Source organism: Apium graveolens, chromosome 3, assembly GCF_009905375.1.
Source record: "Apium graveolens cultivar Ventura chromosome 3, ASM990537v1, whole genome shotgun sequence".
Classification (NCBI taxonomy): Eukaryota; Viridiplantae; Streptophyta; class Magnoliopsida; order Apiales; family Apiaceae; genus Apium; species Apium graveolens.
In genome coordinates this window covers 37,404,325-37,431,184 of record NC_133649.1, presented here as the reverse complement: position 1 = coordinate 37,431,184, position 26,860 = coordinate 37,404,325, and the positions used below count along the sequence as shown (strand labels likewise).

The 26,860-nt window shown below is 35.6% G+C and overlaps 1 protein-coding gene across 1 annotated transcript; it reads left to right on the top strand.

Annotated features, from left to right (window-relative positions):
- Window positions 1-461: 461 nt before the first annotated feature.
- Window positions 462-26,629, top strand: LOC141714128 (uncharacterized). The gene is made up of 6 exons (XM_074517665.1): window positions 462-1,700; window positions 3,237-3,381; window positions 3,976-4,128; window positions 4,372-4,463; window positions 25,900-26,127; window positions 26,414-26,629. The coding sequence occupies exons 1-6, from the start codon at window positions 462-464 to the stop codon at window positions 26,627-26,629; spliced, it is 2,073 nt and encodes a 690-aa protein (XP_074373766.1).
- Window positions 26,630-26,860: the final 231 nt, after the last annotated feature.

The window sequence follows — 26,860 nt, the reverse complement described above, 5'->3', positions numbered from 1 at the left end:
GACCTAGGAATGACCCTTTTGCACCCACATACAATCCCGGGTGGAAGAACCACCCAAATTTTTCATGGACCCAAGGCCAAAACTATCAATCTCCTCAACCCACTTTTCAAAAGCCTAATCCAAACTCTTATCCCACTTCTAGTCAAAATCCTTATCCAAACCCAATTCAAGTACCCTTGAATCCTCCCGGGTTTAATGATTCAGATAAGAGACTTAATTCCTTAGAAAAGAGCATTGTGGCTTTGCTAAAATCTCAAACTAATTTGACTCAATCTCAACAAGCCTTCATGCAAACCATGACCCAAGATAGGCAATTATTGAATTCCAATGCCCAAGCCATATCTAAGTTAGAGGTTCAAATGAGTTAATTAGCTAACACGATTTGTGAGCGCGAGAAGAACAAGTTTTCAAGTCAACCCGAGGTGAATCCTAAATTTCCGCTTAATCAAAGACCTCATGATATGAACGCCGTCATCTCTCTATGCTCGGGAAATCAAGTAAGAAATCGAGTTGGTGTTGATGCTAACGAAGAAGAGAATTCGAGTTCGAAACCTAATCCCTCACCTTTGAGTCCGAGTCTAGATCACTCGAAGCAACCAGAGAATTTCGAGTCTAGCGAAACACCTCACTCGATTGCACCACCTTTGAAACCTAGCCCTGATTTGTCTAACGAAAGAGTCTTTACGCCGAAAGCTCTGTATCCTCAACGACTTATTTCAAACAAACAATCGGCTCAAGTAGACAAGATCTTAGAAGTTTTCAAGCAAGTTAAGGTCAATATTCCTCTTTTAGATGCCATTCAACAAATTCCTTCGTATGCTAAGTTTTTAAAAGAGTTGTGTACTCATAAACGAACCACTAATATTCCTAAGAAAGCCTTTTTGACATCTCAAGTTAGTTCGATTCTCTCGAATGAAATTCCCGTGAAATATAAGGACCCTGGTTGTCCTACTATTTCTTGTGTCATAGGCAACACTTTTGTTGACAAAGCTTTACTTGACTTATGTGCTAGTGTGAATCTTCTTCCGTATTCTGTCTACCAAAAATTAGGTCCAGGTGAACTTCAAAAGACCAATGTCACACTTCAATTAGCTGACCGTTCTATCAAAATTCCTAAGGGAATAATTGAAGACGTGTTGATTAAGGTTGGTGATTTTGTTTTTCTCGTTGATTTTGTGGTCCTAGAAACTGAACCGGTCAAAAATCCTAAAAATCAAATTCCGATCATTCTAGGAAGACCTTTTCTAGCCACATCCAATGCCTTGATTAATTGTAGGAACGGTTTAATGAAACTAACATTTGGAAATATGACCATTGATCTCAATATTTTTCATGTCGGAAACCAACCCAATGACTATTTTGACCAACACATGGAAATTAATTTAATTGATAAAATGCTTGATCATGAAACCATGAGTGTCGATGATGCTCTTGACTTTTGCTTAAATCATTTTGGTCAAAATTGGGTTGATTCTGATTACACTAATGAGGTCAATAAGATGTTAGAGTCCACAATTCCTACAACTAACCAAGAGCTTGAACCACTCCCTTTGTCCCTTTATCAAGGTAGTCAACCAGTTGAGCCAAGTCCACCAGAATTAGAACTCAAACCTATTCCTAACACTCTTAAGTACAAGTTTCTTGGTCCTAATAAATCTTTTCCCGTCATAATTTCTTCTAATTTGACCCCATCTCAAGAAGAGGAACTTTTAAGTATGCTTAAAGAGAATAAGGAAGCCATAGGTTGGAGTATTTCTGATATTAAAGGAATTAGTCCGGCAATTGTCCAACATAGGATTCACTTAGTTGACGATGCTAAACCAGTTAGGGAGCCACAAAGGAGGTTGAACCCAACTTTGATGGAAGTTGTTAGGAAGGAAATTCTTAAGTGCCTAGATAATGGGATCATCTTTCCCATTTCTGATAGCTCGTGGGTGAGTCCGATTCAAGTAGTACCTAAGAAATCGGGTATTACTGTAGTGACCAACGAGAATGACGAGCAAGTTCCCACTCGTGTTCAATCTGGTTGGAGAGTGTGTATAGATTATAGGAAGCTCAACTCTGCCACTAGAAAAGATCACTTTCCTTTACCATTCATCGATCAAATGTTAGAAAGGTTAGTGGGTCATTCCTATTATTGTTTCCTAGATGGTTTTTCCGGCTATTTTCAAATCCCCATTGCTCCTGAAGATCAAGAAAAGACCACGTTCACATGTCCTTTCGGAACGTTCGCTTATCGTCGTCTAGCTTTTGGTTTGACCACGACCCCTGCTACATTTCAACGATGCATGATGAGTATTTTTTCCGATATGGTAGGTGAATTCCTAGAAATTTTCATAGATGACTTTTCCATCTTTGGTCCTTCTTTTCATCAATGTCTAAACCATCTTGACTTAGTTTCAAAAAGGTGTAAAAAAACGAACCTCGTTCTTAATTGGGAAAAATGTCATTTCATGGTTAAAGAAGGAATTGTCCTTGGTCATAAAATCTCGGAAAAGGGAATTGAAGTTGATAAAGCTAAAATTGATCTCATTGCTAGTCTCCCTCCACCAAAATCGGTCAAAGCAATTCGCTCTTTTTTAGGACATGCGGGGTTTTATAGGCATTTAATTTAGGATTTTAGTAAAAAGGCAAGACCCTTGACCAATCTTCTTTCAAAAGATGTCAAATTTGAGTTTAATAGTGATTTTTTACAATCTTTTGAACACCTTAAGAAAGAACTGACTTCATCCCCAATAATTAAATCTCCCGACTGGAATGAGCCTTTTGAGTTGATGTGTGATGCCTCCGACTATGCAGTTGGGGCAGTTTTAGGACAAGGAATCAATAAGATACCTCATGTCATATACTATGCTAGCAAGACCTTAAATGATGCCCAACTTAATTACTCAACCACCTAAAAAGAGCTTCTAGCCGTAGTATTTGCCCTTGAGAAGTTTAGGTCTTATCTTATTGGTTCGAAAATCATTGTTTACACTGATCATGCCGCCCTTCGATATCTTTTCTCGAAAAAGGACTCAAAAGCTCGTTTGATTAGGTGGATCTTGTTGCTCTAAGAATTTGACCTAGAAATTAGGGATAAGAAGGGGTCTGAAAATGTCGTTACCGATCATCTCTCTCGATTGGTAGTAGAGTCAACCGTTGACTTGCCTTTGAATGAATCTTTTCCGGATGAACACCTTCTTTCTATCTCTACCCTCCATTGGTTTTCCGACATTGTTAATTACCTTGTCACCGGCAACATTCCGACTCATTGGTCCAAGCAAGATAAATCCAAATTCTTTTCACAAGTCAAATACTTCTTTTGGGATGACCCTTATCTCTTCAAGTATTGCCCGGATCAAATCATTAGAAGGTGTGTCCCAAATCACGAGTTTAGAAGTGTCCTTTCCTTCTGTCATGATCAAGCTTGTGGAGGTCATTTTAGTGCCAAAAATATGGCGGCTAAGATACTCCAAAGTGGTTTCTATTGGCCTAGTTTGTTTAAGGATTCCGCGGAATTCTATGCCGCTTGTAAGATGTGTCAACATTTAGGAAAGATCACAAGACGTAATATGATGCCAATGAATCCGATCCTAACTATCGAAATTTTTGATGTTTGGGGGATAGATTTTATGGGCCCATTTCCTTGCTCATTTGGCAACCTTTACATTCTCTTAGCGGTCGATTATGTGTCTAAGTGGGTCGAAGCCATTCCAACCAAGTCTAATGACAATAAGGTCGTTCTTAAATTCTTAAAAGAGAATATCTTTTCTCGATTTGGTACACCTAGAGCTATCATTAGTGATCAAGGAAAACATTTTAAGAACCATCAATTTGAGTCTCTCTTAAAAAAGTACTCGATCACTCATAAATTGGCCACCCCTTATCATCCTCAAACTAGTGGTCAAGTTGAAGTCTCAAATAGGCAAATCAAATAGATTTTAGAAAAGACTGTCAACTCGAATAGGAATGATTGGTCAACTAAGTTGATAGATGCTTTACGGGCCTTTAGGATTGCGTATAAGACTATCTTAGGTATGTCCCCTTATCGGCTTGTGTTTGGTAAAGCTTGTCATTTGCCGGTTGAACTTGAACATCGAGCCTTGTGGGCTATTAGGGAGTTGAATTCTGATTTACCCACTGCTGGTAGTCATAGGAAGTTGTAATTGTCTGAGTTAGAGGAAATGAGAAATGATGCTTATGAAAATGCTAAAATCTATAAAGAAAGAACCAAAGTTTTTCATGATAAATCAATTTTGAGAAAATCCTTTTCTCCCGGTCAAAAGGTTCTTTTGTACAATTCTAGGCTTCATTTATTTCCCGGAAAATTGAGATCTAGATGGGAGGGACCTTACATTATTAAAGTAGTTTTTCCTCATGGTGCTATAGAAATTGAAAATCCTAAAAATGGTGAAATATTCAAAGTTAATGGACAGCGTCTCAAACCATTTTTAGAGTTGCCAGTCGATTCCGAGGAAGAGGTCATCCACCTCTTTGACCCATGATCAAGTAAGTCTCTTTCAGTAGGTAGTTTTAACTCTCTTCATCCCTTATCAGGTATATTCTCATCATTTTCCTTATTTCCCTCTTTTGCATACATTGAGGACAATGCATGATTTAGGTATGGGGGAGGGTTTTAGTGTAATTCTTAAAAAAGCAGAAAATCCAAAAAAAAAAAATCAAAAAATCAAAAAATCAAAAAATTCAAAAAAAATAGAGACATTTTTAGCTAAGTTGTCTTACTCTTTTTCGAACTTTAGTAACAATTGGTGTTAGCATGTTTTCAAAAATTTATACATAGAGTGCCTTTTAGATTATTTAAACGTAGTTGAGTAAGGTGTCTATTTGAAACTTGTGTCGACTGATTTTCACTCTAGATTCCAAGACGGCACTTTTGCACAAGACCTTTTTTGGAGAGATTGTTTAGGGATGTTATTCGATACTTGAGAGAGAACCCACATGTTAAAACAATGTCGAATCAAGCCTTTGCGAAAAGAAAAAAAAAAGCAAAAAAAAAAAGTAGAAAAAAAAGATGAATAGACTACTTCAATACCTATTGTTCTTATAAACAAAAATCTTTAGATAATGGGCACAAGTATAATTGACTATTCTTGTTTTGTGGCCTTTGTTACTCGAGTTATTAAGTTCGTCGGGGGATTTCAAAACCTAGTGCCCTAAAACCATCTGGTTTGGGAGTCACTGACCTAAAGCTCGCTACATGGGTAACATAGAAAGCCTAAGAAAACAGACATCATAAAGTCAATTGAAAAAAAAAAGAAAAGAAGAAGAAGAAAAGAATAATTTTGTGAAGTTTGGCTAGATACTTGTTTTGATAGAGAATGGGTCAGTTCAGTATTAGTTGAAAAAGAGAAAATGTTCTTAGACAGTTAAATCCATCAAAGGCCTAAAATTCACTACACACATTGGGATCTTTTGTAAAAATTCTAAGTCGACATAAGCAGATTTGAGTCACCTACATCTTGGCTATTATTAGAATACTCTTTAAGGCACATATTTTCCTTATAAAATCTTTTTGTTGGCACTAATGAACATTAGAGTAAAATAGGAGTAGATGCTTGTAAAATTGTCTCAAAGATTTTATGGGTATATCTTCTGTAAACCCTTAGGAGACAACACTCCTCCTATGGAGATCGTCCATGGGTTTAACGGGTTGGTAAACATAAAATTTCCCGTCACGCCTACGAAAAGGAGCATAGGATTTTTCTTAGTAGCATTTTTATTTTTATTTTTTTTTGATTTTACTCGAGGACGAGCAAAAGATAAGTATGGGGGCATTTGATAATCTCATATTTTTACATAATTTCATACCTATTTATTGCTTGCTTTCATATTTAAATAAATTAATTTGTTGCATTATCATCATTTTGTAGATATTTGGAAAAATGAGAAATGTGAAGAAAAAAAGGAGAAAAGGGCAAAAATGGAAGAAATATAATTTCACCAAGCAACTTAAAGAAAAAGCCAAAAAAAAGAGTTGGTGGAAATCAAGGGTCAAGATCAACAAAACACACCCCTCACTTGGATGGCCAAGATTCACCCAACTCTACCCTAAACCCTACTTTTTAGCTATAAATACCCCTCATTCCCTTTTGTATTCACCACCTTAGCTCTATCTTAGTCTACCTTAAATTTAGTAGTTTTACCTCTTTTCAATTTCTAAATATAGTTTACTTTCTATTGTAGTAGCTCATAATTTTTGTAAGCACTCTTTTATATATCAATTCAAGCTTTCATCTTTTTTTTTTACATCTTGTTCTTCAATTTATATTTTGGCTATGAAATCTTTTACTAACTACAAGAAAATGAATATTGCTTGTGGATTGAAAGGAGCCCTCTAAATATAGTTTTATTGTTGGTCTAATGTACTAGATTTAATTTGAAATTTTCCGGCTAGATCTACATTTTCCGACACCTCTTTATTGACTTCGGAAGCTTACTCCAACACAAGCTCGATTTGTGTTTGAGGGTTTTATTTCTGTTGTAATTTTGATTCTAAGTTAATATTTCTGTCATTATTTTGTTCCATATCAGCTCGTGGTAATTTAGTTTTCCTTTCTAACAAAGTCATTCTGGCTCAAACTTGTTTTGGGCTGGTGTTCTTTTTCTTTCCCTATATCCCGGTCATCACATCTGTTGTCGCCTGAAGACTTATTATGTTTTTATTATTAATTCTTATTGCTTATAGTTTGGGTCATGTCACTGTGCTCATTGTTTGATTCATTTTTATGTTAAATTATTACTCTCTTTTCATTATTTTTCATTCCTTTTTCTTCCAAAAATTAAATATCTAGTAATATAAATAAATCTAACAATATTTATCATTGCCATATTTTTATGCTTCTGTCCATGTTTTTACTCAACAATTAGTTAACTTTAATTTATCGTTTTTTTAGTTTAGCATGACATTTATAGTTCATTTAATTTTCATTATCATTAGATTAATGTCTTGTTTTACTACAATAGAAATGGGTAAGGTCTGTTTGTTTCTTTTCTAAGTCTTGTTAGCCTACATGTTATTAATATAGTACTAGTGTTAGTGTTAATTAAGTATGTCATTGATATTAGCTTAATACTTTAATGGTAATAAATTAAAGATAATTAAATTCTCCATTTGTAAGTGTAGTTACGTAGTTTTTTGTTGTTGTTGATTTTGTTTTGCTGGCCCCAAACCCAAATTCATTCTCGGCCCATTTACATCCTTGGCCCGTTTAATGTTTTGGATCAAACTACCTTCCATGCGTAAACTTGTAGTTTATCACTATTAGCTAAAATTAATTAATCTCATCATTATTTGCATTATTAGTTAATTAATCATTAGTCACTCATTTATTAGATGCATTTAGTTCTAGCCTTAATATTTTACTCTTTAATTAACATCGTATGCTCATATTAATTTGCAGTTAATTTTTTTTTTGGTTAAAATAAATCCTCTCTCTCAAAATTAATTGTTCTAGCTCGCCTAAATTAAAATTAAGTAATTGCGAAAAATATTTAGTCTCTGCGGAACGAATCTAAATTATTAAAACGATGGATTGTGCGCTTGCAAATTTAAATGTTTATTCTTGGCACATCAATAGGGTTTACACTATAAGTGTTATCATTATCGAAGTTATTATTCTTTGTAACCCTAGCAGCTCTCGTGATAATTTGTTCATCACTGAGAGCGGACAGTTTCATATTGTTACAGAGTTTATTGTGTTGAATAAAATCTGTTTTCTGTTACTTGAGTTCTTATATCCGCTTTGATTGTGCTAAACACTGTATTCAACCCCCTTCTACAGTGTGTGACCTAACAAAAACTTGTTTTAACGATGGTGATACTAATCATCTTGCTATTGATTGCAAGGAGTAAGAAAATGAAAACTGCTATTCCTGAGTCTGATGTTAGGGGTAGATCAATATTTTATAAACCACAAAATCCTTGTTTTCATTGTGGTAGTAGTTGGCATTCAATTTACACCTGTAGTTTCTATCATAAGCTATATCACAACTATTATGAACCTTTGCCTAAATTCAATAAAACTGCTTATGTACTCAATTCTTCCAGTTCTACTAAATCTACTTCTGATAAGACAAATCCTGAAAAAGGAAAAACTGTCAGAAGTATTTCTGAATCACAAAGGCTTAAGTTATCCAAAAAGAGGGCCCAACAAGTGCGGGTCCTTAAAAATCCTTCTAATTAATTGCTCTTCTGACTGCAGGGTAACAGGAAAAACACAATTGTCTTGGATAGTGGATGTTCAGGACATATAACTGGAAAAAATCCTTGCTTTCCGATTTTGAAAAGATGGCTGGCCCAAATGTATCTTATAGAGATGGAAATGTAGGACACCCTCTGGGATATGGCAACTTGATAATTGGAAAGGTAGCAATATAGAATGTAGCTCTGGTGGAAGGACTGAAGCATAATCTTCTAAGCATCAGTCAAATCACTGACAGAGGTTATCATGTTGTGTTCTATGACTCTCACTGTGAAGTGGTTCATAACAAGTCAAAGAAGAGTGTCTTGATGGGATATAAACATGGCAATATGTATGAAGCAAGGCTACATAAAAGTCTTGAGCAGGAAGCTACTTGCCTTATATCTAAGGCATCAGTAGATGAGAGCTGGAATTGGCATAAGAAGCTCTCACATCTCAACTTCAATTCAATCAATGAACTTGCCAAGAAGGAGCTAGTAAGAGGATTACCAAATATGCTTTACTCATCTGATGGTCGTTGTGATGCTTGTCAAAAGTCTAAGAAAAGAAGAGTATCTTTTAAAAGCAAAACAGAATTCTCTATTATTGAGCCATATCATATGTTGCACTTGGATCTCTTTGGACTAGTAAACATAATGTCCATCAACAAGAAAAGGTACACACTTGTAATTGTTCATGATTTCACTAGATACACTTGGGTTTATTTTCTACACAGGAAGGATGAAACTCCAGAAATTCTTCTAGATCATATAAGAAAAATTGAGAATGGATCCACCCACAAAATGAAAATTCTGAGAAGTGATAATGGCACTGAGTTCAAGAACTCAAAAATGGAGGAAGTCTGCAAGTACAAAGGCATACAACAACAATTCTCAGATATGAAGAATAGAATACTTGGAAGAAAAGATAACTAGTTGATATATTTTAGGAAGCATAATTATATTCCATATCAATTAGAATTTATCTTGTAAGTGTTTAGTATATAAACACATGCATAGGGTTTACACTATAAGTGTTATCATTATCGCAGTTATTATACATTATAACCCTAGCAGCTCTCGTGATAATTTGTTCATCACTGAGAGAGGACAGTTCCATATTGTAACAGAGTTTATTATGTTGAATAAAATTTGTTTTCTGTTACTTGAGTTCTTATATCCGATTTGATTGTGCTAAACACTGTATTCAACCCCCTTCTGCAGTGTGTGTGACCTAACAAGTGGTATCGGAGCAGATCTGTTAACACACATACAGTTTAAGATCCAAAAACAATCATGTCTGAAAAAGAAATTCCAACCAAGCCCACCAAAACTGAAGAACCTCCAAAAACCATAACCCATAGTCGATATGAGACTATAAGAGTTCCCATGTTGAAACCTTCTGAGTATTCCATATGGAAAAAGTAAAGATGGGTATGTTTCTGGAAGCTACAGATCCAAAATAACTCTACAGGATTAATGAAGGACCACATATGCCAACCAAACTCTCTGTGGAAGTTGCAGGTCAGCCAGTAAAGTCTGTACTAAAGGAGAAAAGTGATTACACTGTTGAAGATATCTCATCGATTGCAAAGGATGCAAAGGTAAGACACTTGTTGCATAGTGCCATTGATAATGTTATGTCAAATAGGGTAATTCAATGCAAGACTGCAAAAGAGATATGGGATGCTTTGGAAATAAGGTGTCAGGGAACTGATTCAATCAAGAAGAACAGGAAGACTATACTCAGTCAAAAATATGAGCACTTTGACTCAAAGCCTGATGAGTCATTAACTGATTTATATGACAGATTTGTCAAACTCTTGAATGATTTGTCACTAGTTGAAAAAGAGTATGATATTGAAGATTCAAATCTTAAAATCCTGTTAGCTCTTCCTGAAAGATGGGATTTGAAGGCCACAATAATAAGAGACAACTATAATCTTGATGAAACAATTCTTGATGAAATTTATGGGATGCTCAAGACTCATGAACTTGAGATGGAACAAAGAAGCAAGAAGAATGGAAGAAAGTCAAGGACAGTTGCTTTTGTGGCTGAGGAGGAAAGTCCCAAAGTTGTTGCCTCAAAGAAAGGCAAGGGAAAAGCTCTCATCACAAAGTCTGATACAGAGTCATCAAGTTCTGATAGTGATGATGACTCAGAAACTGAAAGTATACCTGAGATAGACCCTGATGAAGAGATGATGAAGCTGTGTGCTCTTATGATGAAAGGAATTACAAAGATTGTATATAGGAAATTCAGGAGAGGAAAGAAGTTTTCCAGGAAAGGTACAAGTTCTGATAAGAAAGGTTTCAGAAAATCTGAAGGCAAAGGAGGAAAGTCTGACAGAGGAGATTACTCAAATGTTAAATGCTACAACTGTGGTTAGAAAAAGCCACATATCTCCTGATTGTAGAAAAGGGAAGAGTGACAAAGGCAAGGCTCTTGTCACAAAGAAGAAAAGTTGGTCAGATGCTTTAGATTCTGAGGATGAGGAAAACTATGCCTTGAGGGCAAATGCTGATAGCAATTCTGATATTGCTGACTTAAAGGTACCTCAAACTACTTATGCCTTTCATACTGATGATATTACTGAGTTGAGAAGATATCTTAAAACCATGTTCATTAGTTATAAAGATCAAACTTTAACATGTGAAAGATTAACTTCTAAAAATCTTGCTTATAAAAAGAGGAATGATTATTTAGAAAAAGAGTTAGTTATGTTCCATCAAACTCAGAAAGATAGAGATGATGCCTTTTATATTAGGGATGAAGTGCTAAAAATGAATGAATCTCTAAAAACTGAGTTAGAAAAGGAAAGAGAGATTATCAGGACTTGGACTAACTCTGGTAAAGGAACTTAGGATATTCTTAGTAGTGGAAACTGGAAAGAGGGCTTAGGTTATGGAGATGATAAGAACAGTAAGAGGACTGTAGACACTGAGCCTATAGTTGTTAAACAAAAACCAAAGGTAAATCCTGTTAAGTATGTAACTGCAAAGTCTGATATTGGGAAATCAGAAGTTAAGGAGAAATTAACTTCTGACAAACCTAAACAGGATAAGCCAACTGAAGTTAACATAGGCTTAATGACTAAGAAGCAGCTTAAGCATAAGCTGAAAGATGTTAAGAATGTAAACAAGGTAAATCCACCTAGGAAAAATAGGAATGGAAAGGAAGGTGTGAACAAAAGTAAAAATTATAAGCCCGCTCCTAATGCTCCTAGAAAAACATGTCATAACTGTGGAAATTCTAACCATCTGGCTTTTTTTTCAGGAAGAATAAGAATATAAACTCCTTACCCTCTAAGTCAGGAGTTAAGAGTCAGTCTGTTAGATATAAGCCACAAAATCCTTTTTTTCATTGTGGTAGTTTATGGCATTCCATTTATACTTGTAAGGAATATCATAGTTTGTACTATGATTATTATCAAATAAAACCTTCTGTAAAGAAAGTTAGCATTATTCCTTCTAGTGTAAGTTCTAATACAAAGTCTGATATTGCAAATTCTAATAAGAAAACTGTTAACATAAACTCTGATGCTAAATCCGCTGCAAATATTAACAAACTTAAAAAGGCCAAAGGATCCAAGCAAGTCTGGGTCCTTAAAACTAATCATTAGTGGTCTTTGTGATTGCAGGGCAACAGGAATAATATCCTAGTTCTGGACAGTGGATGTTCAGGACATATGACTGGAAATAAAGCCCTGCTATCAGACTTTGTAGAGAAAGCTGGCCCATGTGTTTCTTATGGAGATGGCAACATTGGAAAAACTCTGGGATATGGCAATATCAATCTTGGGAATGTCATCATTGAAAAAGTAGCTCTGGTCTCAGGACTTAAACACAATCTGCTGAGTGCAAAGTTGTTCTGAAAGGATACAGGCATGGTAACATTTATGAAGCCAGGCTTTCAACAAGTACCGATGGTTCTACAATCTGTCTGTTAAGTAGAGCATAAATTGAAGAAAGCTGGGATTGGCACAAGAAACTGTCATTTAAATTTTAACAATATAAATGAACTAGTCAAGAAAGATCTTGTAAGAGGACTTCCAAAATCAGTATTTACTCCTGATGGCCTTTGTGATTCATGTCAGAAGGAAAAACAAAGAAAATATTCATTCAAGAGCAAGACTGAATCATCAATTCTTGAGCCTTATCACCTACTACATGTTGATCTATTTGGTCCAGTTAATGTCATGTCTATTGCAAAGAAGAAATATGCTATGGTCATAGTGGATGAGTTCACCAGATACACATGGGTGTATTTCTTGCACACAAAAAGTCAAATTACATCTATCTTGATTGATCATGTCAAGCAACTGGATAAATTGGTCAAAGATTCTGTGAAGATCATTAGAAGTGATAATGGCACTGAGTTCAAGAATTTGATCATGGAAGAGTTCTGCAAAGAAAATGGAATAAAGCAGGAATTTTCTGCTCCTGGAACTCCACAGTAAAATGGAGTTGTTGAAAGAAAGAATAGAACTCTTATTGAAGCTGCACGAACTATGCTTGATGAAGCAAAGTTGCACACCTACTTTTGGGCTGAAGCTGTGCAGACTGCTTGTTTTACTCAGAATTCAACACTTATCAACAAGCATTGAAAAACACCATATGAGATGGTGAAGAAAAAGAAGCCAAATCTGAAGTATTTTCATATATTTGGATGCAAGTGTTTTGTTCTTAAGACTCATCCCGAGCAGCTATCCAAATTTGATCTAAAAGCTGATGAAGGAATTTTTGTTGGATATCCACTTTCTACAAAAGCCTTCAGAGTCTACAATTTAAGAACAAGGGTTGTCATGGAATCTATCAAGGTCTCTTTTGTTGATAAGAAGATTACTAGACTTGAAGATTTCAATGATCATGATCAGATGAGATTTGAAAATGAATTTTTAAATCTGATTCTCAAACTCCTGACAGTCTAAATCCTGATACTGCAAACTCTGATGGATTAAACTCTGATGTCATTGAATCTGTGGTGACTATGCCTAAGGAAGATGCACCTGTACAGGGGGAGCATACTGAATATACAACCACATCTCAAGAAGCAATATAATCTACATCAGGCTCTTCAAGTTCTGATTCGTCAAGTTCTGATGGTAGAAGTTCTGATAATTCTGGAAACTCATGTTCTGATATTTCTGGAAACTTAAATTCTGAAGGATCCAAATCAGAGAGCACAATTTCAGGGGGAGCGTCAGAAAATGTTGATGGAGACATCATGGATCATGGGGGAGCATCCAGTTCTAGAGAGAACCTTCCATCTGCAAGGAAGTGGACTAAAGCACATACACCTGACTTAATTATTGGAAATCCTGATGCAGGTGTCAGAACTAGAACAGCTACATCAAATAAATGTCTCTATCATTCTTTTCTTTCTCAGACTAAACCAAAGAAAGTGGAAGAAGCTCTTCAAGATGCTGATTGGGTGCAAGCAATGCAAGAAGAGTTAAATGAATCTGAAAGAAATAAAGTCTGGACCCTAGTGCTAAGACCAAAGAACAGGTCTGTTGTTGGTACAAAGTGGTTGTTCAGAAACAAAACTGATAGTGATGGCATAATTACAAGGAACAAAGCAAGGCTGGTTGCAAAAGGATACTCTCAACAGGAGGGAATTGATTATGATGAAACATTTGCACCAGTTTCTAGATTGGAAGCCATAAGGATATTTTTGTCTTATGCTGCTCACAAGAAGTTTAAAGTCTTTCAAATGGATGTGAAAAGTGCTTTTCTCAATGGAGAATTGGAAGAAGAGGTATATGTTGAACAACCTCCAGGCTTTATAGATCCCAAATTTCCCAATCATGTCTACAGGCTTGATAAAGCACTTTATGGCCTTAAACAAGCTCCAAGAGCATGGTATGAGATTTTAGCTCATTTTCTTCTGGAAAGTGGATTTAACAGAAGGACTATTAAAAAAACATTGTTCTACCTCAACCATGGAAATGACTTACTTTTGGTGCAAATATATGTTGATGATATCATTTTTGGTTCTACAAATGACAGAGTTTGTAAGAAGTTTGCCAAGCTGATGTAGTCAAGATATCAAATGAGTATGATGGGAGAACTTAACTATTTTCTGGGCCTTCAAGTCAAGCAGAATGAAGAAGGAACTTTTATTTTTCAATCTAAGTATACCAAAAATTTGTTGAAGAAATTTGGAATGCAGGATTGTTCAAGTGCATCCATTCCTATGGCCACTGCAACTAAGTTGGATAAGGATACTGGTAAATCGGTAGATACTACTGATTATAGAGGTATGATTGGCTCTCTACTCTATCTAACTGCAAGTAGACCTGATATCATGTATGCTACCTGTCTTTGTGCAAGATTTCAAGCAGATCCAAGAGAACCTCACTTAACAGCTGTGAAAAGAATTTTCAAGTACCTTAAGGGTACAGCTGATCTGGGATTGTGGTATCCTAGAGAATCAGATTTTAAGCTAATAGGTTACTCAGATGCAGATTTTGCAGGATGCAAAATTGACAAGAAAAAGCACAAGTGAAAGCTGCCAATTTCTTGGAGGCAGATTGGTTTCTTGGTTTAGCAAGAAACAGAAGTCAATTTCCATATCAACTGCAGAAGCAGAATACATTGCTGCAGGAAGCTGTTGTGCACAGATTCTTTGGATGAAGAATCAGTTACTGGATTATGGGTCAGAATTTTCTAAAATCCCTATTTACTGTGATAATCAAAGTGTTATTGCTATGACAGGTAATCCAATTCAACACTCAATGACAAAGCACATCAGCATTAGGTACCACTTCATAAGGGAACGTGTGGATGAAGGTACAGTGGAATTGCATTTTGTTCCCACAGATCAACAACTAGCAGATATCTTCACAAAACCACTGTGTGAAGCTACTTTTACAAGATTGGTAAATGAACTTGGAATGGTTTCAGGTTCTTTCTCTAAATCTGCTTAGTTTATGTTCTGATACATCAGACTTTATGATCAGTATTTACAGATATTACTATCTTTGTGTATTCTGTGCTTAAATTAAAATTTACGTAAGTGCTGATTGTTGTCTGATCTGAATTTCTAAACTCTGATAGTGATATGAATGTTTCTGTGACTATTCAATCCAATGAGGATAACTGTGTTAGATGCTGACCTAGTAGTCTCTAATATACTAAAGATCCCATGTTTGAAGTAATTGTTTATGTGGAAATCTTTTAACACAAGCAAATTCTAATATTGAGCTTAGTTAAATTTACTTTGTGTATCTTATTACTAAGTCAAAAACTAGAATAATGATTCTTATATGTTAAGTTCCGATGTTAGTAAATCTGATGGATGTACTAAGTGCTGATAAACCTCACTTGTCAAAAGAAAAAGAAAAGAAATAAAAATCAGGTACTCCTTTGAGATCTAGAGTAAAAATGTGGAAGGGAAGACCCAAGTGCATTGCTGGTATTAAGTAATATGCATTAGAAAAGCAAAATAAAATTTTTTCTTGGTGACTTTTCACACTCTATGATTACTGGAGAAATACTCTGATAATAGCATACATTCTGATAAGCAGTCGTGACTTAGTTACACTGAGAAGCCACTGTAAAATAGAATTTCAAAAGATGCATAAAATGAGCACGAAATAGTTGAGGTGGACTCATGCATGAACTCATTCTAAAGTAAACTTCAGAATAATGACAGATTTTGAGTAAAATTCTTAGTTATGCCTTATTTCTAAGATGTACTCTAAAGTGAATCAGACTTTACTCTTTGTCTGATATTTAGCTTAATGCACACACTTTCACTCCATATGAATAATAAAAATTACTATGGTGATAAATGTTATTTTAGATGAACAATCTATGTGTCAGATTGCATATATTCTGAGGACAAGTTCTGATGGAAGTTCTGATGATTAAGTTCTGATGAAACCATATCAGTATTTGTGTGAAGAATTACAGGAATATAAATTCATTTTTCGAGCCATATTCTGATGACTTTTAAATCCTGATAATAATCAAGTTCTGATGCTGATGTGGCGGTATTTATTTACTTGGTTTATTTTTGGTCATTATTTGAACGATAATATTTTTACAGAATATTGGTTAATGTGAGATAAAACAGTCGTAATCATTATGGGTTAGCGGTTAGCGTGTATGTCTTGAAAAACTGCATGCGCACAGTAATTATTATTATATCTCGTGCCCATTAACTCTGGCTTTAGATCTTTTACTGACTGTTATTATTACACATCAGTCTAGGGAGACGAGGGGTCATTATTTTTACTTGTAATGTTTAACCAGTCCTCGCGTCCCTTGGTATTCTATTGGTTATTTAAACCAACCATTCATTCCAGCCAAAACATCTTTCCTTTTCTCACAAACTCACTCTCTTTTTATTTATATCATCAAAAATGGTCCGTTTCAATATGTTCCCGAACTATGAAACCTTTAACATCGAGTTGAGTTGTGATGAATGGCAACAGGAATGGCATGTCACCGCCATTCCTGATGAGCTTTGGAACTCAGTTCCATAAGAGGTTCACACAGAATTCTTGTTCTTATCAATGGAATATCACCTTCATCTTGATAGGTTGGAAGAGGAAAGGAGAGAAGCTCTCCGTCAGCAAGAACGGATCATCCGTCTTGCAGTGCTCTTCATCAGCAGCAGAAGGAGTTAGTCGATTAGGGCTTCTTAGCCTAGGACTAAGGCTGTTGATGTTAGGAATCGTAGAATAGGACTATCTTGTAATTTTTGCATGTAATTACTAAATTTCATCAAATGTAATCATCTGATATATCAATGAAATTTTCTTTAATTGCAAGATTTGTTCTTTGTTTCTCAAATTATGTGACTGTGCATGTTTACTTGCAATTTATTAATCTTTACTTCATCGACTTTTAATTTTATCTTGTGATGAATGTTTTGATTAAATTCTGTTGATTTGAGGAAACAACTGAGGAACAGGTTCCTATATCAGAACCTGTTGTTGTAGAAGCTGAGAAGGTTTCTTCTCAGAAAGATACTGTAACTGGGAGTTCTAGGCCCCTCAAAAGGCTTAGAAATTTAAATTCTGATGATAAAGCTCCTACAGTGTCTCCATCTTTGAAGAAATTAAAGAAACAGAGAGTTCACAGGGACATAGTTGAGTCAGATTCAGATGTAGTAGAAGCAGCTAAGGAAGGGGATTTGGAATCTCTGATCTCAACAGAACCAATTGTTATTGAATCACTTCCTTCTGTACAACATGAAACTGCTCAAGAAAAAATTCCTACACCTCCTATGTCACCTATAGTTGATCCAGTACATACTGAAGAACCAGGTACAAGTGCTGAAATTGATATTCATAACCTGATTGTACCTGAGGTTTTGTACTTGGAAGCTCCATCAATTCAACTCACTCCACCAACAATATCAATTTTGGATGTTGATCAGAATTTGGATGTAGATCAGAATTTAGAGGATGATGTTGAAGCCTCTATAGCCTCTCATACTGTTGTTTTATCCGAGGATGTTGATACTGCAGGATCTACAAGTTCTGATGCTGCCAATGAAGAAACTACTGGTGAAGCTGCAGCTAATTTAGATGCTGATGCAGCTGGTCCATCAAGAAATGCACCTCAACAAACAATTAGTAAAGCTGATTTAGTTAAGAAGTTTGTTATAGGGGAAGCACCAGTACCTTGGAGTGAAACTCCTATAGGAAAGGAGTGGACTAAGGAATGGAACACAGTTAGTTTTGTTCCTTCTGAAAAGATTCTTGTTGAGCATCTGGCAAAAGCTGATGAAATGCTGATAAATGATGATTTCAAGGCACAACTGAGAGTTACTGCATTGAGTACTAGGCACCTTCAGGGTCAACACTCAACAACTCATGCCAAGGTGAATAAAATTCAAGAAACTTTGATCCAACAAGATATTAATGTGAAACTTGAAAAGAACAGATTTTTCAAGCCAGCCTTTGATAGAATTGCCTACATAGAGAAAACTCAGGAGAAGCAACAAACTCAAATTGAAGAAATTCCGAAGAATCAAGCTTCTCACCAAAATTAACTCAATGAGATCCAATCCTCAGTGGAATTGCTTGTCTCTCTTATTTTACCTGCTGATGCCAAAAAGGGGGAGAAAGTGATTAAGTCCAAATGCAAATCTAGTCAGACACTGAAAGGAAAGGATGATGGAAATAATGACCAGGGAAACTCTAACAAGGGTAGAGGTCAAGGTCAAGGCAAAGGATTTTCATCAATTAAAGCTATAATTAAAAGTCAAGGAACAAGTTCTGATCCTGGGAGAAGAATAAGTTCTGATACTGGTTAAATGATAAGTTCTGGTGAACATCCGGAACTTGATGAAGAAATTTCAAAGCAGTTATTTCTTAATGAAAATCCAGGAATGGACTTCGAGAGTCTAAAGGAAGAAGAAGCTAGACTCAAAGCAGAAGGTGTCAAGACAAAATCTAAAGCTTCTGTTGTTGAAAAGAAATTTCCAAAACCTAAGGGTATTGTGATAAAGGAAAGAACAAGTTCTGAGGCAACCAAAACCAAATCACAAGTGGAAATTGATCCAAGGTCCAAGGGCAAAGAAAAAGTTGATGAACCTCTAAAGGTTTATATGCCAGTCATGGATGAAGAAATAATTGATGAAGAGGAAGATGCTAATCTTACTCGGATGCAAAAGAAGATTTTTCAAACAACCTCTGACATAGCTCATATTATTCAGAGTTAAGATGTAGTAAGTTCTGATATGACAGTGAAGCAAGCAACCTCTGACATAGCTGAAGTTGGCTTGATATCAGAAGATAAGGAAAATGAAACCTCTGACATTGCTCATGTTAAACATTCAAAGATACTCCTACCAGGATTCACCAAAGCTAAACAGGCTCAACCTTTGAAGACTGCAACAAGTGGTTTTGAAGTAAGAGTTGTTACAGGAAAGGAAGCAAGAGATAAATCTGGGTTGGGTAGTTCTGATGAAAGAAGAGTACATAACACTACCAATGACCCAACTTCCTTAAGTGAACCATGTGTTGGAGCAACTCCTGAAAGATTGAATCGACTTGAATCTGTACAAATGGTTTACCATACCTTTTTGACAGAACATATCTTGTTATATTTTATGACAGATGGAAGGGTATACCATATTAAGCAGAATGCTATATCACTGAAGTATTTTGAGGAACCGGAACATGTTCTATTCCTACTTCACGTGAAAGACAGATTAACAGATAGTGTTGCAGGATATTTTAAAGTCTTAAATTCAAAGACAGAAGAAGGTTTATTCTGTAAAGTCTAATAGCACATACTGTCCCAAGTACATGGATCACAAAGGTGATATTGTCGAACTTAAGCCTAACTCTGCTAAGATTATAACTACTTTTATGGGTTATAAGGCTGTGGAATTCAATCTAGAGTCTGACAAGGCATATCTGATTAGACTAGATCAGGAGATAAGAAAATCTAAGATAAATGATCTCAGAGCAGCTATTTTTCAAACTGGTGAAGATACAGCTGAATTGATAAAAGCTAAAAGGAGGATGGTCAATGAACTTGAATATGCTGAGAGATGTTTGTTATAGAACTATCTCAGAACAACTCCTGATATCAAAGAGATCAGAAATTGAAGCCAAGTCAAAGATCTACAACTGCTTAAATTCTGAAGTGTATACAGACTGAAGCTGTTATTAGAAGTTAAAGATGGTAAAGCTGAAAGGACTGTAAGTTGTAGTTATCTACTCAAATTCTCATGCATTTGTACTTAATGTTTTTGACATCATCAAATATCTGTTGAACTTGTATATTATGCTAATTTACAAGTTGGGGGAGATTGTTAGATATATTTGATAATGTCATGTGTAATATGATTTGTGTTTAGTTTTCAGATCTTACCTAACAGGATAAATCAGTACTTAACTGGAAATCAGCACTTATACTGAAGACAGAACTTAAGATATCAGAACTTAAGTTATCAGAACTTACGTGATCAGAAGATATTTATCAGGAGATAATATCAGGACTTAAGATGACTTTCAGATAAGGCAGGCGGCTGATTAAAAGGAAAGAAGATCGAGACTAAGAAAGAAAGAATTATGCATGAAGAAGGAATTCTATGAAGAATAGAATACTTGGAAGAAAAGATAACTAGTTGATATATTTTAGGAAGCAGAATTATATTCCATATCAATTAGAATTTATCTTGTAACTGTTTAGTATATAAACACATGCATAGGGTTTACACTATAAGTGTTATCATTATCGAAGTTATTATTCTTTGTAACCCTAGCAGCTCTCGTGATAATTTGTTCATCACTGAGAGAGGACAGTTCCATATTGTAACAGAGTTTATTGTGTTGAATAAAATATGTTTTCTGTTACTTGAGTTCTTATATCCGATTTGATTGTGCTAAACACTGTATTCAACTCGCTTCTACAGTGTGTGTGACCTAACAAATTTTTTTTTTAATGGTGGTGATACTAATCATCTTGCTTTTATTTGCAAGAGGAGTAAGAAAATGAAAACTGCTATTCCTGAGTTTGATGTTAGGGGTAGATCAATATTTTATAAACCGCAAAATCCTTGTTTTCATTGTGGTAGTAGTTGACATTCAATTTACACCTGTAGTTTCTATCATAAGCTATATCACAACTATTATGAACCTTTGCCTAAATTAAAAAAAACTGCTTATGTACTCAATTCTTCCAGTTCTACTAAATCTACTTTTGATAAGACAAATCCTGATGAAGGAAAAACTGTCAGAAGTATTTCTGAATCACAAAGGCTTAAGTTGTCCAAAAAGAGGGCCCAACAAGTGTGGTTCCTTAAAAATCCTTCTAATTAATTGCTCTTCTGACTGCAGGGTAACAGGAAAAACACTATTGTCTTGGATAGTGGATGTTCAGGACATATAACTGGAAAAAATCCCTGCTGTCCGATTTTGAGAAGAAGGTTGGCCCAGATGTATCTTATGGAGATGGAAATGTAGGACACCCTCTGGGATATGGCAACTTGATAATTGGAAAGGTAGCAATATAGAATGTAGCTCTGGTGGAAGGACTGAAGCATAATCTTCTAAGCATCAGTGAAATCACTGACATAGGTTATCATGTTGTGTTCTATGACTCTCACTGTGAAGTGGTTCATAACAAGTCAAAGAAGAGTGTCTTGATGGGATATAAACATGGCAATATGTATGAAGCAAGGCTACATGAAAGTCTTGAGCAGGAAGCTACTTGCCTTATATCTAAGGCATCAGTAGATGAGAGCTGGAATTGGCATAGGAAGCTCTCACATCTCAACTTCAATTCAATTAATGAACTTGCCAAGATGGAGCTAGTAAGAGGATTACCAAATATGCTTTACTCATCTGATGGTCTTTGTGATGCTTATCAAAAGTCTAAGCAAAGAAAAGTATCTTTTAAAAGCAAAACAGAATTCTCTATTATTGAGCCATATCATATGTTGCACTTGGATCTCTTTGGACCAGTAAACATAATGTCCATCAACAAGAAAAGGTACACACTTGTAATTGTTCATGATTTCACTAGATACACTTGGGTTTATTTTCTACACAGGAAGGATGAAACTCCCGAAATTCTTCTGGATCATATAAGAAAAAATGAGAATGGATCCACCCACAAAATGAAAATTCTGAGAAGTAATAATGGCACTGAGTTCAAGAACTCAAAAATGGAGGAAGTCTGCAAGTACAAAGGCATACAACAACAATACTCAACTCCTGGTACACCTCAACAAAATGGTGTTGTTGAGAGAAAGAACAGAACCTTGATTGAAGCTGGCAGGACTCTGCTGGAAGAAGAAAAACTACCCACTTACTTCTGGGCTGAAGCAGTAAACAAGGCATGTTATACTCAGAATATCACACTAATAAATAGACATGGTGTTACTCCTTATCAGATGCTGAAAGAAAAGAAGTCCAGTCTCAAACATCTTCATGTATTTGGATGTAAGTGCTTTGTTTTGAGAACTCATACTGATCAGCTAGGGAAGTTTGAATCAAAAGCTGATGAAGGAATCTTTGTTGGTTATTCACCATGAAGAGCATACAGAGTTTTCAATCTGAGAAGAAATACTGTAGTTATCTCCATAAATGTATCTTTTGATGATAAGAAGATTCCTGGTTTTGAAGAAGACTCTCATGAAAGTCTAATCTTCGCAAATGAAAATGCATTGTTGGAATCTGGATCAAACTTTAATGAACTGTCAAATCCTGATGATCCAAATCCTAATACTCCTTCAGATTCTGAAGATGATCTTTGTACTAATGAACCTGCATATGTTGAGGGGGAGCAACAACAAGGTTCAGCTGATGGTACTAGCACTGAAGAATCAAATCAAGGTTATTCTCAATATGGTCATTCAGAATCCAATGCTGATTCAATATCAGATGGACATGATTCAAGTCCTAAAACTTCATCTAGAGATGACAGCGCAGATTCAGGGGGAGCCTCAAATGCATTTGATGAGGCATACAATTTAGGGGGAGCATCTAGCTCCTGAAGCACACTTCCTAGTGCCATAAAATGGACTAAAGATCATACTCCTGATCCGATCATTGGAAATCCTGATGAAGATGTAAAGACAAGGGGTGCAACTCAAAATGAATGTTTGTATCACAATCTACTTTCAAAAGAAGAGCCAAAGAATGTAGAAGATGCACTCAAGGATGCAGATTGGGTCATAGCTACGCAAGAAGAGTTAAATGAGTTCGAAAGAAATAAAGTTTGGAAGCTGGTTCCTAGACCTAAGAACAGGTCAATTGTGGGCACAAAGTGGGTCTTCAGAAATAAGACTGATTATGATGGAACAATTATCAGAAACAAGGCAAGATTGCTGGCTAAAGGATATTCTCAATAGGAAGGCATTGACTATGATGAAACATTTGCTCTTGTTGCTAGGCTGAAAGCAATCAAAATTTTCTTGGCAAATGATACACACAAGAAATTTAAAGTCTTTCAGATTGATGTCAAGTGTGCATTTCTCAATGGAGAACTTGAAGAGGAAGTCTATATTGAACAGCCACCAGGTTTTGTGGATCCTAAAAATCCTGATTATGTCTATAGACTTGACAAAACACTCTATGGACTAAAGCAAGTACCTAGGGCATGGTATGAGATCCTTGCTCAGTTTCTGCTGGAAAGTGGATTCAAAAGAGGTACAATAGATAAAACTTTATTTTATCTGAATCAAGGTAAAGATCTGCTTTTACTTCAAATTTACGTGGATGATATCATTTTTGGATCAACTAATCATAAACTGTGTGATAAGTTCTCAAAGTTGATGCAATCAAGATATCAAATGAGCATAATGGGAGATATGAGTTACTTCTTGGGATTGCAGCTTAAATAGACTGATAATGGTATCTACATTAATTAGTCAAAGTACACAAAGAATCTGTTGAAAAGGTTTAATATGCAAGAAAATGCAGCTGCAACTACTCCTATGGCAACTGCTACAAAGCTTGATCCTCATGAAGGAAAAGAAGTTGATGTCACAAGCTACAGAGGTATGATTGGTTCTCTTTTATACCTAACGGCTAGTAGTCCAGACATTATATTTGCCACTTGTCCGTGTGCAAGATTTTAGGCAAATCCAAGGGAGCCACATCTTATTGCAGTAAAGAGAATCTTCGGATACCTCAAGGTACCGTATCACTTGATCTCTGGTATGCAAAGGAAGTTAATTTTGAATTATGTGGATATTCAGATGCTGACTTTGCTGGCTGCAAGATAGACATGAAGAGTACATCTTGGAGCTGTCAGTTTCTGGGAGGCAGATTAGTCTCATGGTTCAGTAAGAAGCATAAATCAATTTCTACTTCAATTGCTGAGACTGAATATATTATAGCTGGGAGCTGCTGTGCTCAGTTGTTATGGATGAGAAATCAGCTCATGGACTATAGATTATCATTTTCTAAAATTCCTATTTATTAAGATAATCAAAGTGCTATTGCTATGACAGGAAACCCAGTGCAACACTCTCTTACCAAACATATCAGTATCAGATATCATTTTTATAAGAGAGCATGTCATGGAAGGAACGATTGAGCTTCATTTTGTTCCTACTGATCAGCAGCTGGCTGACATTTTCACGAAGCCATTACCTGAAGCAACATTTACAAAGCTTGTCAATGAACTTGGTATGGTTAAATAAATTCTTTTAAATTTATATTTGATCAAATCCTGATGTATATTGATCAAATCCTGATATGCCCTAAATACTGTTCAAGATATTAAGCTGGGAATTTTTGGTGTAATTTATTATATGCATGATAAATTAAGTGAATTTATTTGCTAAATGTGCATGTATGAATATATATCATTGTCATCATTGCAAATCAGTTTAGGGAGACGCACTTTAATAAGACATCTTTTGGTTAAATCATTAAGTTAACTCTACACTTAATAATTAATCAGTCTCTAAGTCCTTTAATATTCCCTATCTCTCTCGGTTATTTAAACCATAATTCTCATTCAGTCCAATCATCTCTTTCCAAACACAAAAAGCTTTCTTCACTTTCATTTCTCATATTTCTTCTTCTCCATCATAAAAATGGTTCTCTACAATATGTTCATGAACTACGAAAACTTCAGTGTGGAGTTTAGCTACGAAGACTGGCAGCAGGAATGGCACATCACTGCCATTCCCAATGAAGTGTGAAACTGGGTTCCACGGGAGGTTCTGACAGATTTCTTGTTCTTCGAGATGGATTATCGCCTCCATCTCGATCGTCTGGAGGAAAAAAGATGAGAAGTTTTTCGTCAGCAAGAACAAATCATCCGTCTTGTTGTGCTTTTCGTGGAGAGTAGGAGGAACTAACAAAAATCATCAAATTCTTCTCTTAGACTAGGATTTTCTTGTAATCATCTATGCATGTAATCGAAAATTTTATGAAATGTACTCTCCTGAATTATTAATGAAATTTTATTTATTTTGCTTACAAGACCTAATCTATGTTCTTTAGTTGTGTATGCATGTGCTTGTTCTTAATTGTAGCCTGTTAATCTCTAAATCATACCATTTACCTGTATCTTTTAATGATTTTTGAGATAAAAATTGTGGTTTTATGGTACGCTTGAGTTGTTTGACAAACACTGATGAATTTGAATCGACAAATCCTGACGATGTCAAATCCTGACAGATAAGAGGTACCAAATACTGATGACAGGTCAGCATGTTTTAATTTAGAATATTATTGAAAAATAATTTTTGAATTGTTTAATGTTGAAAAGTGATTGTCTTTTTAATTATTGTTTAAAAGTGGATAAATTGTTGAACAAAGTCTCATAGCAAATTTACTAAAAGAGCAGTGCGTTCTTTGTTGCTGATTCCGCACATTACACCACTTTCCACTTCAATTCTTCAGTAATTATCCTTTATCAGAAGTCTAATTCACTAAACTTCCTTCTCCAAGTGTGTTACATACAACTAAGCTTTACAAACTTATATTTGCACAAGAACCTCTGTGGCACATATTATCATACACACAACCTCACTATTCACATCTAACGGATACCTTTCCTCAATGCCTACAAATATCATGTCATCTTCTGAGATTTCACCCTTCTTCAGTCAAACAACTATTATTCATGAAAATACTTTTGGAACCAATAACTACTTGGCTCCACTTTCACATCAGCAGTTTCCTCATTCTTTTCATGATATGCAGGATTTCTTACTCCAATGTCTAATTGGATATGCTCTCACAAATCCTACTAAGGTATCATACAGGGCTGTAATGCAGGTATGTGATACAGCTCTAGTTAATGCAACAAATACTGCTTTCTCTTTTGAATATAAGGGACGCATGTATGAGGTTGATGCTGATGTTCTGGTTCAAGCATTGAGGTTGCCTGCCTGTGATGGTGCTCCTTATAATTATGCAACTGAGCAGCTGTTTGATATGCTCAGAACTCTGAACTACAAAGGTGACATCACAACAATTGGGATATTGACAAGAACAAAATTTAAAGTGAGAATGGAATTTCTTCTTTGATTACATCAGCAGATGTTTCTTGAATAAGACAACAAATTTTGATGCTCTTCCATCCACTTCTCTGAAAATTGGGTATTCTCTTCTGTATTCTGGTAATTTTGACTATGGTAACACCATTCATCAATTCATAATTGCTAGGAGAATAGATGCATCAGGTGTAATAGGGTATACTAGATTTCTTCAACTGATTTTTAATTTTCTATGCCCTAATGTTGAATTTGATAATGATGAATTACTTCCTGTATTTCAAATTTCTGAGAAGGCTATCACTAATCATATTGAAAGAGATGAAAAGAATAAGTTTTCAGGACTTCCCTTCCCGCCTCAGGATGTCAGGCAATTTCTATTAAGAAATAGACCTACTCCGTCACAAGTGCCTGCAAATCCTGAAGCTGGCACCTCTGTAAAGTCTCCTGATGCGGTGGAACAAGACACTACTTCTCTTGTTTCTAACCCAAGCATTTCTTCTACTAAATAGAACTCTAATCCAGCTCTTAAATTAGCCTCCTCTGCTGTCTCTCAAAAGGCATCAGTTGTACTAAAGAAAAGGCTGGTTAAGAAATCTGTTCAATCTAAACAGAGAGCTCAACATGCCTCACTGAGTGAGAGTGAGAAGGAAGAAGAATATTTTCCAGTCCGGAAAAGAAGACTGATCATGCAAGATAATACTAACACTGATGATCAGATGCCCGTTGGGCCAAGGATGAAG